The 15679-nt window shown below is 40.3% G+C and overlaps 1 protein-coding gene across 1 annotated transcript in view; it reads right to left on the minus strand.

The window, feature by feature from the left end:
- The window catches only part of RAB10 (RAB10, member RAS oncogene family), a 102917-nt gene that overhangs the window by 21221 nt on the left and 66017 nt on the right, over positions 1-15679 (minus strand). Inside the window, exon 3 of the mRNA XM_054474812.2 lies at positions 6267-6405. Coding sequence (XP_054330787.1) covers positions 6267-6405 — 139 coding nt within the window. The remainder of the gene's footprint in view (positions 1-6266; positions 6406-15679) is intronic.

A 15679-nucleotide genomic window follows, 5' to 3' on the forward strand; every position in this document is an offset into this window, starting at 1 on the left:
TTAAAAAATATTAACATCTGGTGGGGTGCAGTGGCTCATGCCTGTAATCCCAGCACTTTGGGAGGCCAAGACAGGTAGATTACGAAGTCAGGAGTTCAAACCAGACCAGCCTGACCAAGATGGTGAAACCCAGTCTCTACTAAAAAATACAAAAAAAATTAGCCGGGCGTGGCAGCATGCACCTGTAGTCCCAGCTACTCAGGAGGCTGAGGCAGAAGAATCACTTAAACCAGGGAGGTGGAGATTGCAGTGAGCCGAGATGGCGCCACTGCACTCCAGCCTGGGTGACAGAGTGAAACTCCGTCTCAAAAAAAAAATAGTAATAACAACTCCACCTGTGTAGTTCAAACCCACATTGTTCAAGGGTCAACTGTAATTGTAAGGAAAGGTATTAAAGCTCAATTCAGTTTTTTAAAAAATAACAGTTTTGAGTTTATAATTTACATATCATAAAATTCACCTTGTAAAAATATACAATTCAGTGTTTTTTAGTTATTTACGAGGCAGTTCAACTATCACCACTACTAACTTTGTAATATTTTTATCACTCCCCTATAAACCTGTACTCACAGCAATCACTCTTTTCTCTCCAAACATCACCCCCAGCACCTGGCAATCATGAATCTACTTTCTGTCTATGTTTTTGTCAATTTGGGGCATTTTATTTAAAGGGAATCATGTAAGGCCTTTTATGTCTGGCTTCTTTCATAAGGTTTTCAAGGCTCACCCACACTGTACCACATATCAGTACTTCATGCCTTTTAATGGCTGAGTGATACTCCATTATATGAATATACACATTTTATTTATCCATTCATCAGTTGATGGATGTTTGGGTTGTTTCTGTTTTTTTTTGGCTATTGTGAATAATGCTGCTATAAATACTTGTGTACACCTTTTGTGGATATATATTGTTAATTCTCTTGGGTAAATACCTAAGAGTAGAACTGTTGGTCTTAAGGTAACTGTATGTTTAACCATTTTGAGAACTGCCAAAATATCTTCCAAACCAGCTGCATCTTTCTACAATTCTACCAGCAATATATGAGGGTTACAATTTCTCTCCATCTTTGTGAACACTTGTTAGAGTCTGTCCTCTTTTCTTCCATTCTGTGGGTTGGCTTTTTACTTTCTAAATGGTAGAACATTCAAAGCACAAAGGTTTTAAATTTGATGTAGCCCAATTTATCCATTTCTTTTCTTTTGCCACTTCATGGCTTTAGATCTTACATGTAGGTCCATGATCCTTTTTGTTTTTTTTCTTTTTTTGAGACAGAGTCTCACTCTGTTGCCCAGGCTGGAGTGTAGTAATGCAATCATGGTTCACTGCAGCCTCGACCTCCTGGGCTCAAGTGATCCCACCTCAGCCTCCCAGATAGCTGGAACTACAGGTGCATGCCACCATACCCGACTAATTGGTTGTGTTTTTTTTTTGTATATTTTTGTAGAGATGGGGTTTCACCATGTTGCCCAGGCTAGTCTCAAACTCCTGGGCTCCAGCGACCCACCCACCTTGGCCTCCCAAAGTGTTGGGATTACAGGTGTGGGTCACCATACCCAACCTTCATAATCCATTTTGAGTTAACTTTTCTGTATGGTATGAAGTAGGTATCTAACTTTCATTCTTCCACACAAGGATAGCCAGTTTTCCCAGCACCATTTGTTGGAAAGACTATTCTTTTGCCCATTGAATTGTCTAGCCATCTTGTTAAAAGTCAACTGACCATATATGTAAGAGTTTATTTTTAGACTCTCAATACTATTCAATTAATCTTTATGACTATCCTTATGTCAGTATCACAATGTTTTGATTATTGCGGCTTTGCGGTTAAGTTTTAAAACCAGAAAGTGTGAATCTTACAACTTTGTACTTCCTTTTCTATATTATTTTGGCTACTCTGGGTCCCTTGCCTGTCTATATTAGTTTTAGGGTCAATTTGTCAATTTCTACGGGGGGAATTTTAAAAAAAGCAATTGGGATTTTGATAGGGATTGCACTAAATCTGTAGATCACTTTGGGCAGTAATGCCATCTTAATATTGTCTTCCAATTCACAAATAATGGCTATCTATTTAGATCTTTAATTTCTTTCAACAATATTTTGTGGTTTTCTGTGTACAAGTCTTACACTCTTTTGGTTAAATTTACTCCTAAGTATTTTTTGCCTTTTGATATTATTACAAATGGAATTTTATTCTCAATGTAATTTTTAGGTTATTGCTAGTGTACAGAAATAAAGCTGATTTTTATATGTTGATCTCATTTCTTGTAACCTTGCTGAACTTGTTCATTAGTTCTAGGAGTTTTCTGGGTATATGTTTGTGGGTTCTTAAGAATTTTCTATATAAAATATTCTACCATTTATAAATAGTTGTTTCACTCTGGATGGCTTTTTTTCTTTTTTCTTTTTTTTAGCTCTGGCTGGAATCTCAGCATAATGTTGAACAGAAGTGGCCAGAGCAAATATTCTTGCCATGCTCTTGATCTTAGGGGACAGGTACGATAATAGCTGTGGTATTTTTATAGATGTCACTTACAGGATTAAGGAAGTTCTTTGCTATTCCTAGTTTGTTGACTTTTTTTTTTGAGACAGAGTCTTGCTCTGTCACCCAGGCTGGAGCGCAATGGCACGATCTTGGCTTACTGCAACCTCCACCTTCTGGGTTCAAGCGATTCTCCTGCCTCAGCCTCCCGAGTAGCTGGGGTTACAGGTGTTTGCCATTACACTTGGCTGATTTTTGTATTTTTAGTAGAGACAAGGTTTCACCATGTTGGCCAGGCTGGTCTCGAACTCCTGACCTCAGGTGATCCACTTGCCTCGGCCTCCCAAAGTGCTGGGATTTACGGGTGTGAGCCACTGCGCCTGGCTGACTGTTTTAATCATAAAAGAATGTTGGATTTTGTCAAATGTTTTTTCTGTGTGAACTGAGATAACTGCATGGTTTTGTCCTTTATTAATATGGTGTATTACATTGACAGGTTCTGACTCTTGCATTCCTGGGTAAGTTCCTCTTGATCATGTTATATAATCCTTTAATATACCAGAGAAACAAGATTTTCTTTTTCTTTCTTTTTGAGACGGAGTTGCACTCTGCTGCCCAGGATGGAGTGCAGCGGTGCAATCTTGGCTCACTGCAGCCTCCTCCGCCTCCTGGGTTCAAGTGATTCTCCTGTCTCGGCCTCTTGAGTAGCTGAGACTACAGGTGCCCACCATCATGCCCGGCTAATTTTTTGTGTTTTTCATAGAGACAGGGTTTCACCATGTCGACCAGACTGGTTTCAAACTCCTGACCTCAGGTGATCCGCCTGCCTCAGCCTCCCAAAGTGCTGGGATTACAGGCATGAGCCACTGCGCCTGGCCAAGATTTTCTTTTCAAATAACTTTACTTCTTTTCTTTTTCAGAGACACAGTCTCACTCTGTCACCCAGGCTGAAGCACAGTGGTATGATAATAGCTCACTGCAGCCTTGAATTCTTGGGCTCAAGCAATCTTTCTGCCTCAGCCTCCCAAGTAACTGGGACCACAGGTGTGCACCACCACACCCACAATTTTCCTTTTTTATACCTGGGTTGTATGTTTCTCAGTTTATCTTGGGAAACAAACCATCCAGTCTACCATGTCAGATGTTTAAGTCTGTGGTATAATAAAAACATATATTAGGTCTTTGTTCCCAGTTCCTGTCACTGACCTCCCAATTTCCTGAGTGACAGGGTTGTCTTTTGTTATTCATAACAAGATTCTGTTGACTATAATGAGTTTATGCTAATGAGGTGACTGATGACAAGGCTCCTACCCAGCTTCAGAATGGGGGCTGGTCTCCAGAGGAACCAACCAAGTGATAAGAGGATTGGAAATTTCAGTCCCACTTCCTGACCTCCTAGGAGGGGAAGGGAGACAAGACATTACACTCAATCACCAGAAGTCAATGATTTAATCAATTATGCCTAAGTGATGGGACTTCAATTCAAAAATCTGAAAAACTGAGGGTAAGGAATATTCCAATTTGGTGAACACATCAAGGTGCTGGGAGAGGTGGCGTATCTGGAAAGGGCATGGAAGCTGCTCTGGAGCCCTGCCCCTACTCCCCGCATATGCCTCTCTTCCATTTGGCTGTTCCTGAATTGTATACTTTATAATAAAACTGTAATCCTAAGTATAGCATTTTCCTAAGTTCTATGACTCACTCTAGCAAATGATCACATGGAGTGGCATTGTTGGCATCCCCAAAATCTATAGCCAGCTAAGACAGAAGGCAGAAATGTGGGTAAGCCTGGGGACCCAGGACTTGCAAATGGCGTCTCAAGTGAGGGCAATTTTGTAGGACTGAGTCCTTAAACTTGTGGAGTCTGACACTAATTCAGGGTAGTCAGTGTCAGAATAGGATTGAATAGGAGGACACCAGTTCATGTGGTAGAATCAGAGAATTGGTGGTTGTTGGAAACACACTGCAAAATCTCTAAACTGCTCTTACTACAGACTACTTACCTGAACAATAAAATAAAGAATAAGGAAATCAAAATAAAGCTTTTTTGTTTTAAGATTTTTTTTTTTTTTTTGAGACAGAGTTTCGCTCTTATTGCCCAGGCTGGAGTACAATGGTGCGTGATCTCAGCTCACTGCAACCTCTACCTCCTGGGTTCAAGCGATTCTCCTGCCTCAGCCTCCCAAGTAGCTGGGATTACAGGCATGTGCCACCACATCCAGCTAAGTGTGTAGTTTTAGTAGAGACGGGGTTTCTCCATGTTGGTCAGGCTGGTCTCGAACTCCTGACCTCAGGTGATCCACCCACCTCGGCCTCCCAGAGTGCTGGGATTACAGGCGTGAGCCACTGCGCCCAGCCAAGATCTGTGTATCTTTAAATAATTATTAAAAAATAATAAGCTTCTCCCAAAGATTTATTGTAGCAACAAAAAAGTGGTAATGAGCCCTTAGGATTGCTACCATTAGGGGTATTATCTTGGGTCTAATATTGGTTTAAGACTTGATCTTTGTGTATCTGGCCAAAATTTGCTTCAAAGAGTTACTCTTAACAAAACTCAAAGCCTAGAAGGTAGCAATAAGGCATGAAAAACAACTCTTAACAAGAAGCCACCTATGCTGTAGCAAAGAAACAGACATGCTTTGATACATAATTTTAACTTATAAAAAGTAACATCAGGCTGGGTGCAGTGGCTCACGCCTGCAATCCTAGCACTTCAGGAGGCCAAGGTGGGCAGATCACTTGAGGCCAGAAGTTCAAGACCAGCCTGGCCAACATGGCGAGTCCCCATCTCTACTACAAATACAAAAATGAGCCGGGTGTGGTGGTGCACACCTGTAATTCCAGCTACTCAAGACACTAAGACACTAGAATCACTTGAACCCAGAAAGCAGAGATTGCAGTGAGCCAAGATCGTGCCACTGCACTACAGCCTGGGTGATGAAGTGAGACTCTATCTCAAAAAAACCCAAAATACAGAAAAAACCCAACATTTTCACATGCAATGGAACTATTTTCTTAGTTAGGTTTTTACTATATTAGTATTCCATATATTTCAAAATGCCTAGAAGCAATATTATATTTCTATAACATGAAAAATAAAGTTTTAAAAAGTTACTACTGGACATTTTATTCATTCATTCCTTCAATAAAAATTTATTAAGAAAAAATTCATTTTCAGAAAATCATTGTAAAACCACTGGTAGCTTCTATTTGGGGTCATCTTGTAAGATGGCTATACAGAGTTTTGGAGTAATTTACTAATTGTCTTGAATGGGGCTCTAAATAGACTGTCCAAAAACTTAAGAAAAAGTTAGCAAATAACAACATTAACTTTTTTTTTTTTTTTTTTTTGGAGACGGAGTCTTGCTCTGTTGCCCAGGCTGGAGTGCAGTGGCGTGATCTTGGCTCATTGCAACCTCTACCTCCCAGGTTCAAGAGATTCTCCTGCCCTGGACTCTCGAGTAGCTGGGATGACAGATGCGCATCACCATGCCTAGCTGATTTTTGTAATTTTTAGTAGTGACGGGGTTTCACCATGTTGGCCAGGCTGGTCTTGAGCTCCTGACCTCAGGTGATCCTCCCGCCTCAGCCTCCCAAAGTGCTGGGATTACAGGCATGAGCCACCACGCCCAGCCAACATTAACTTTTAGAAAATAGAAATACTTCAATAATAATGACTTCAACAGTACATTATATCCTGAAGATCAGTGGGAATATTTATTCTTCCTAATCAAGCACACAAATGTGTGTTCATGAAGGGTTTATACAAGTTCTAGGTCTTACCTCATCTATGTTTCTAAGCCATTTGCTGATGTTTTCAAAACTTTTACCATTGGTGATGTCATATACTAGCATGATACCCATTGCGCCTCTGTAGTAGGAGGTTGTGATGGTGTGAAATCGCTCCTGGCCTGCTGTATCCCTGAAATAAACAGCCAATAATTTCTATTAAGCATTTTGATATTACTACATTTCACATAAAGGACAAAACAAGAATAGTTTTTCCTAAGTATATAAAAAAACTTTTTAGTTGAAGGAAATTAATAACCTACCCATACTGGATGAAAATCTGAAAGGGAAAACAGTAGGAAGTGACACATAAAACTCAAGGTTATTGAATAAGCACTAGCAAACACCATAGAAACTCTTAAAATTTCATTTTATTTAATAATTTAGTTCCATAATGTAACACAAAAGCAGGTAGGATTTTTAGAACATTAGAGAACTATACCATAGTACAGTCATATTTACATTTAGAATCATTAACCAAAAGTTGTAAAGATAACCTCCCTTATAAATAATAAGACAGAAATGTAAATAGTAGTATTTTCCATTATTTAATGCTTAAAGCCAAAGGTATAAGATGTATTTTGCTCCTGTAACTATGCCCTCTCATTTGTATCATCATTTTGCTCTTTTATGGATCATCTCATCAGCTTACAAACATGTTTTAGTATCTTGTTTAAAAAAGCAAATATAAGGTTGGGCGCAGTGGCTCACACTTGTAATCCCAGCACTTCGGGAGGCTGAGGCGTGTAGATCACTTAAGGTCAGGAGTTCAAGACACCTGGCCAACATGGTGAAACGCCATAAAAATACAAAAATTAGCCAGGCGTGGTGGCACGTGACTGTAATTCCACCTGCTCGGGAGGCTGAGGTAAGAGAACTGCTTGAACCCAGGAGGCACAGGTTGCAGTGAGCCAAGATGGTGCCACTACACTCCAGCTTGGGTGACAGAACGAGACTCCGTCTCAAAATAAATAAATAAATAAATAAATAAATAAATAAATAAAAATAAAGCAAAAAACCCCAATCTCAACCCTGTATCTCTCCAACTATCCCTGCTCCTCTTTCGAGTTAATATTTTTAAAACTTTTATTTTGAAATAATTACAGCCTTACAGGAAGTTACAAAACTGTGCAGAGAGGTCCTGGGTACCTTTCACCCAGCTTTTCCTAATGATAACATCTTATATTACTGCAGCATAATAGCAAAACCAGAAAATGGACATTGGATACAATCTACAGACCTTATTAAGATTTCAGGGTTTTTTTTTTTTTTACATGCACTTATTTGTGTATGTGTGTATACATAGTTCTCTACAATTTATTACATGTACAGATTTGTGTAACAACCACAAGACAAAGAACTATTACATCACCTCTTTACTCCCCATAGTCCCTAAACTCTGATCACTAATCTGTTTTCTGTGTTTATATTTTTTTCATTTCCAGAATGTTACATAAGTGGAATCATGTAGTATGCTACCTTTTGAAATTGGCATTTAACACTTCTTTCACCATAATGCTCTTGAAGTCCTCTCCAAGTTTTTGCATGTAATCCTGGTCTGTCCCATTTCATTGCTGAGTAGCATTCTATGGTATGTCTGTATCACAATTTGCTTAATCATTCACCCATGGAAGGACATTCAGGGTTGTTTCCAGTTTTGGGCTATAACAAAGTTCGAAGAATATTCATTTACAGGTTTCTATGTGGACATAACTTTTCATTTCTTTGAAATAAATGCCCAGGAATGTTATTTATGGGTAATAAGGTAAGTGTATAACGATAAGAAACTGGCCAACTTTTTCCAGAGTGGCTCTATTACTTGACATTTGCACTAGCAACATATAAAAGATCCAGTTTCTCTGCATCCTCACCAGCATTTGATGCTGTCACTATTTTTTATTTCTGTAGTTCTAAGAGGGCATATAGTAATATTTCATCATCACATTAATCTGTATTTCCCTGTGGCTAAGATGGTGAACATTTTTTCACGTGTTTATTTGCCATCCACATGTCCTCTTTGGTGAAATGTCTGGGGTTTTTTTGCCCATTTTCTAATTGGATTGTTAGGTTTTTGTTTTTGGGGTTTTTTTTTGTTTTTTTTTTTTGAGATGGAGTTTCGATCTTGCCGCCCAGGCTGGAGTGCAATGGCGCAGTCTTGGCTCACTGCAACCTCTGCCTCCTGGGTTCAAGTGATTCTCCTGCCTCAGCATCCCAAGTAGCTGAGATTACAGGCGCCCACCACCACGCCCAGCCAACTGTTGTATTTTTAGTAGAGATGAGGTTTCACCATGTTGGCCAGGCTCGTCTCGAACTCCTGACCTCAGGTGATCAGCCCGCCTCAGCCTCCCAAAGTGCTGGGATTACAGGCGTTAGCCACTGCAGCTGGCCTGGACTGTCAGTTTTTTGTCTTTTTACTGTTGACTTTTGAAAGTTATTTTTATACAGAAGTCCTTTGTCAGATACATTGGCTTGTAAATATTTTCTCCAAGTCTGTAGCTAGTCTTTTCATTCCCTTCACAGGGTATTTTGTAGAGAGGAAGCTTTTAATTTTGTGAAAGTCTAATTAATTTACTGATTTTTTTTTTCTTTTACAGATCATGTGTTTAGTGTTATGTCTAAGAATTCTTCACCTAGTCTGGTTTTTTTTTTTTTTTTTGAAACAGGGTGTCACCCTGTCGCCCAGGCTGGAGTGTAGTGGCACGATCTCAGCTCACTGCAACCTCCGCTTCCCAGGTTCAAGAGATTCTCCTGCCTCAGCCTCTGGAATAGCTGAGATTACAGGCACGTGCCACCACATCCGGCTAATTTTTATATTTTTAGTAGAGATGGGGTTTCGCCATGTTGGCCAGGCTGGTCTTGAACTCCTGGCCTCGGATGATCTGCCCGCCTCAGCTTCCCAAAGTGCTGGGGTTACAGGCATGAGCCACTGCACCCGGCCTCTTCACATAGTCTTACGTTCCAAAGATTTTCTCCTGTATTTTCTTCTAAAAGTCTCATGGGTTTTTTTCTTTTTTTGAGACAGAGTCTTGCTCTGTCGCCCAGGCTGGAGTGCAGTGGTGTGATCTCGGCTCATTGCAACCTCTGCCTTTCAGGTTCAAGAGATTCTCTGGCCTCAGCTTCCCGAAGAGCTGGGACTACAGGCGTGCGCCACCACACTGGACAATTTTTGTATTTCTAGTAGAGACGGGGTTTCGCCATGTTGGCCAGGCTGATCTCAAACTCTTGACCTCAGATGATCCACCCGCCTCAGCCTCCGAAAGTGCTGGGGTTATAGGCATGAGCCACCGTGCCCGGCCACCTTACGGTTTTATTAAACCGATGGTACATTTTGAGTTAATTTCAAATAGGACATTTCTATGAATGTCCTATTGCTCAAGCACCATTTGCTCGAAATGTCGAAGTAATAACCTTGCTCCATTGAATTGCTTTTGTACCTGTGTCAAAAATCTCCAGGCCATACCACAGTTCAATCTGTGTCTAGGTTCTTTATTCTGTTGCAATCTCCTATGTGTCTAGGCCTCCTCCATTACCATACTGTCTTAGATTACTGTGGCTAAAAAAAAAGTTTTACAACCAGGTAGATGGATTCTTCTCACTTATTTTACTTTGTCAAATTGTTTTAGCTATCCTAGCCTTCCCATATAAATACTAGGATAAGCTTGTCTGTATTTACATAAAAATTTTCCCAGCAAATTTCTTTAAAGAGTTTTCTCTAGTTGCTGTTTTCCCACTTTCAGTCCTTAACTGATTCTAATAGGATTGCTATTACTGATTACTCTACCAAAACTCCCTTTCAGAAGGTCTCCAATAACGTGGATGCCCAATCCAATAGCTATTTCCTCTTTATATATTATCCACCTCTTAATGACAGGGATATGTTCTGAGAAATGCATCATTAGACTATGTCATCATTGTGCACACATCACAGAGTGTACTTATACAAACCTAAATGATTAGAGCCTACAACATACCTGCACTATGTGGTATAGCATATTGCTCCCAGGCTACAAACCTGTAGAGTACGTGACTATATTGAATACAGTAGACAACTGTAACACAATAAGTATTTGTGTATCTAAATATGTCTAAACATAGAAAAGGTACAGTAAAAATGTGGTATTACAATACTGATAGGACAACCATTGTGTATGCAGTCACTGACTAAAATATCATTATGCACTGTATGACTGCATCTTAATCACTAAGTAGGATTCTACACAGTTGACTGCATTCTCTTTTTTCTTTTTTTTTTTTTTTCCTGAGACGGAGTCTCACAAAGTACAGTGGCACAATCTCGGCATACTGCATCCTCTGCCTCCCAGGTTCAAGTGATTCTCCCGCCTCAGCCTCCCAAGTAGCTGGGATTACAGGTGTGTGCCACCATGCCCAGCTAATTTTAATATTTTTAGTAGAGATGGGGTTTCACTATGTTGGCCAGGATGGTCTCAAACTCCTGACCTCAGGTGATCCGCCTGCCTCGGTCTCCCAAAGTGCTGAGATTACAGGTGTGAGCCATTGCGCCCAGCCGACTGCATTCTCTGCTTGTAACACTTTATTCTCATGACTCTTTGGATAAGTTTCTGGTCTTCATTCTAAGTTACTGGCTGCTTGTTCACAATACCTTTTGTTGGCATTCTAAGATTCAGAGATGATGGATTGCCGTTCTCCACACACCAGCCAGAGTGATCTTCTTTAAACGTTATGTTTGATCATATTATTCTGCTTAAAACTTCTAATATCTTCACTGGGCAAAAAAACAGGCTCTCCAACAAATGGTGCTGGAACAACTGAATATATCCATGCAAAAGACGTAAGCTGGACCTCTACCCCATACCATATATAAAAATTACCTCAAAATAGCAGGGCGCGGTGGCTCACGCCTGTAATCCCAGGACTTTGGGAGGCCAAGGCGGGTGGATCACGAGGTCAGGAGATTGAGACCATCCTGGCTAACACAGTGAAAACCCATCTCTAATAAAAATACAAAAAATTAGCCAGGCGTGGTGGTGGGCACCTGTAGTCCCAGCTACTCAGGAGGCTGAGACAGGAGAATGGCATGAACCCGGGAGGCGGAGCTTGCAGAGAGCCGAGAGAGCGCCACTGCACTCCAGCCTGGGAGACAGAGCAAGACTCCATCTCAAAAAAAAAATAAAAAATTACCTCAAAACAGATGAAGACCTAAATCCAAGAGCTGAACTATAAAAACTCTTAGAAGAAAACATAGGGGTCATCTTCAAATCTTGGATTTGACAACTGTTTCTTAAACATGTCACCGAAGCACAAACAACAAAAGACAAAACAGGTAAATGGGACATGAAAATTAAAAACTTGTATTTCAGCGAACAATACAAGGTGAAAAGACAACCCACAGAATGGAAGAAACTATCTGCAAACTTGTGTATCTGATATGGGACTTGTGTATGCAGAATATACAAAGAACTTACAACTCAACAATAAAAGGACAAATGACCAAACTTAAAAATCAGCAAAAGATCTAAACAGGCATTTATCCAAAGAAGATACACAAATGGCCAATAAACACTTAAGATGCTCAACATCCTTAGTCATTAGTGAAATGCAAATAAAAACCACAATGAGATACCAACCTAGCTCCCCACCACCACAGAATGGCTACGACCCAAATGACAATAATATACGTTAGTGAGGATGTAGAGAAATTGGGACCCTTATACCCTGTTGGTGACAATGTAAAATGATGCAGCCATGTTAGAAAACAGTCAGGTAGTTCCTCAAAATGGTCAACATGGAGCTACCATATGATCCAACAATTCTAGGTATATAACCAAAAGAAATGAAAACTTGTATGTCCACACAAAAATGTATACGCGAATGTTCACAGCAACATTATTCATAATAGCCAAAAAGTAGAACAACTGAAAGGTCCATTACTAATGAACGGATAGATAAAATGTGGTATATCCATACAATGGAGTATTATTCAGCCATAAAAAAAAGAATGAAGTACTGATTCATGTACAACCCAGACAGACCCTGATAACCTCATGCTAAGTGAAAAAAACTAGTCACAAAAGACCATATATTATATGATTCCACCTATTTGAAAAGTCCACATAAAGAAAATTTATACAGACAAAGTTGATCAGTGGTTTCCTTGGCCAGGGGATTGGGAGGATAAAGAGTGACGGGTATGGGGTTTCCTTGTAGGGGAGATAAAAATGTTCTAAAATGGTAATGATGGTTGTACGAATTTGTGAATATACTAAAAACTATTAAATTGTTTTAAATGGGTATATTGTATGGTATGTGAATTATGTATTTAAAAAGTCATTATAAAACAAACCGAAAATATGACCAGGCTTTCCAAAAAAATGAAAGTAAAAACAGAAAACTTCCAATAAAAACTCATTATAACCAGAATCAATTCCAAACTCTTTATTCTGGGGATTACAAAGCCTTACAGTAGTTTAAACCTTTCTCCAGCCCCTCTCACTTTGAGGTACTCTTTTCTCTAATCACTAGAAACCATTTTTAAATTCGTAGGTTTGTTCCTACTAAGAGCTTCTGCAAGATCTGTTCCCACTACCTGCATATGACTGGATTCTCAATCTTTTCATATCTTAAATGCACTTAGCACGTTCACATATCTGCCATCTCTTCATTTATCCATCAATCCAAATATTAACTGAATGTCTACTATAGGTTGGGCATTATGCAAGAATATACACAAAACATGGGTTTGGGGTCAGGCTTAAGTTTATCCTCAGGTTCTACCCCTCCCAGCTTAGTGACCTTGAATGTACTTAACTTCCTTGGACCTTAGTAGTTGTTGTTGTTGTTATTGTTTTCACTTATAAACAATAAGGAGGGATAACGAACAATAAGAAATATTTTCCATAAAAATACGCAAAGCTGCAATAATGTCACCATGAGACTCAAAATTTCATTCTATGTTTTTAAGATGTCCTAACAATGCTCTAAGTCAAGACCATCTTTGCAGACAGATGTTCTATGGTATTAAGAGCTCTCAAGTTAATATTTATCTGTGCTTACGCAGTACTCAAAGCTGCTTCACAAGGAAAACCCTGGCTTTGCCTGTAGCCTATTTCTATGTAAGTAAAATAAAATGGTTTTTAGCTAAGTGAAAGACTTGGACTTTTTAATCTTAAGAAAATCACAGCCCGGCCAGGCGCGGTGGCTCACTCCTGTAATCCCAGCACTTTGGGAGGCCAAGGCGGGCGGATCACAAGGTCAGGAGATCAAGACCATACCGGTTAACAAGGTGAAACCCCGTCTCTACTAAAAATACAAAAAATTAGCTGGGCGTGGTGACAGGCACCTGTAGTCCCAGCTACTCAGGAGGCTGAGGCAGGAGAATGGCACGAACTTGGGAGGCAGAGCTTGCAGTGAGCCGAGACAGCGCCACTGCACTCCAGCCTGGGTGACAGAGCGAGACTCCGTCTCAAAAAAAAAAAGAAAAAAGAAAAAGAAAAAAAAAATCACAGCCCTGTCACTTGATCATTTCATCTCAAAATATATAGATCTGCCCTTGAAAATAAGACAATATCCCATTCTTTCATTCTACCAGTATTATTAAGTACTACACACTAGACATTATTCCAGGCACAAGAGATAAAGCTGTAAATGAAACAAAAATTCCTGTCTTAACAAAGTTTATATTCTATTGAAGATAAACACATAAATAAAACATTATGGAATGTCAGAGGATTATTAAGTGTTAAGGAAACAAAAAGCAGAGCAAGAAAAGAGATTAAGCCTTCTCAGAGAAAATACTAAATGGCAGATCCTGCCACTACTATGGGAGGGCCTGAAGGCACTGGGGGCCCTGGACCGGGAAGCTTCAGGAGTGGTGACTGGGCCAGGGTTGCTGCTGAGGCCTAGAGCTCAAGGAGGCAAGGACAAAGACAAGGAATAGCTCCCTGTCACCAAGGTGGGTCACCTAGTCAAAGACATGACAAGTTCCTGGAGGAAATCTCTCTCTTCTCCCCGCCCATCAAGGAGTCTGAGATTGTTCACTTTTTCCTAAGGATGTCCTCAAAGATGAGGTTTTGAAGATTATGCCCATGCAAAAAGAGACCTATGCTGGCCAGTGGACCAGGTTCAAGGGATTTGTCACAGTCAGGGACAAGAGTCACATCAGTCTGTGTGTTAGGTATTCCAAGGAAGTAGTCCCTGCCATCTGCAGGGCCACCATACACTGGCCAACCACTCCATTTCCCATGTGCAGTAAAGCTACCTGGGGAACAAGATCAGTAAGACCCACAGTCCCTTGCAAGGTAACCACTGCAGCTCTGTGCTGGTGGCCTCATCCCAGTCCCTAGAAGCACTGTCCGCCCCTGTGCCAAAAAGCTGCTGCTGATGGCCCCTATCAATTACTGCTACACCTCCACCAGGAGCTACACTGCTACCCTAGGCACCTTTGCCAAGGTCACCTTTAATACTATCTTCAAGACCTATAGCTATCTCATCCCCAACACCTCAAGAAAGACAACATGTTCAATGAGTCTCCCTATCAGGAATTCACTGACCATCTTGTAAGACCCATACCAGAGTCTCCATGAAGAAGACCCAGGCTCCAGCTGTGGCTGCTATGTAGTGCTTTTATACAAGAAAAATATAGTGAATTAACTAGGACTCTGAAAAGGGAGAGGGTCCAGCCTGGGCAACATGGTAAAAAGCATAGTAAGATCTAGACTTACCCCACTAAAATGTAAGCTTTTGCAGGCAGGGCTCCAATCTGTCCGATTTATGCTTATATTCCTACCACCACCACCTGGCAAATACATACTCAACAAACATTTATTGACTAAATGACTTTGGTTGCTTACTGTTCGAGTTTCACTTCTCATCTTAAACATCACCTCTATAGAGAGGACCTCCCTGATCATTCTATCTAGATCACTTCCTCCCTCATCCTTACCCCATTCTCCATCACTTTACCCTATTCACCTTGCTAGCATTTATCACAATTTGTGATATATTTATTTACTTGTTTGTTCCTGTCCCTATGGGTGTGAGCTCTGACAGGGCAGGTGTCAGGCTGTCTACTTTTGGGGGAAAAAAAACAAAACCCTTGAATGAAGAGAAACATAATTTAAGTTCATGGTATTTTGGGTATAGACAAATTGTCTATCTCTGAAGAAATCCGGGTCTTCTTAAAATAAAATGCAACATGAGAAATTTGACATCCTAATTTATAAGGTAAGGAATAACTTCATTATGTTACCAAAAAACACAGAGTTATGAAATCTGGGGTCTCTGCCTTGCAGAGCAGATTGATATGCCTCTGGCCTGTTCTGGTTTTGTCAGTGCCCAGACCAAAAATAACTGTCACAATAACAGCCAGAGTACACAGCTTCCCCAACCCCAAGTGTGGTATTAAGGAAATATACCTTTTTAATTCCTAG

The sequence above is a fragment of the Pongo pygmaeus genome, chromosome 12 (assembly GCF_028885625.2).
Source record: "Pongo pygmaeus isolate AG05252 chromosome 12, NHGRI_mPonPyg2-v2.0_pri, whole genome shotgun sequence".
Lineage (NCBI taxonomy): Eukaryota > Metazoa > Chordata > Mammalia > Primates > Hominidae > Pongo > Pongo pygmaeus.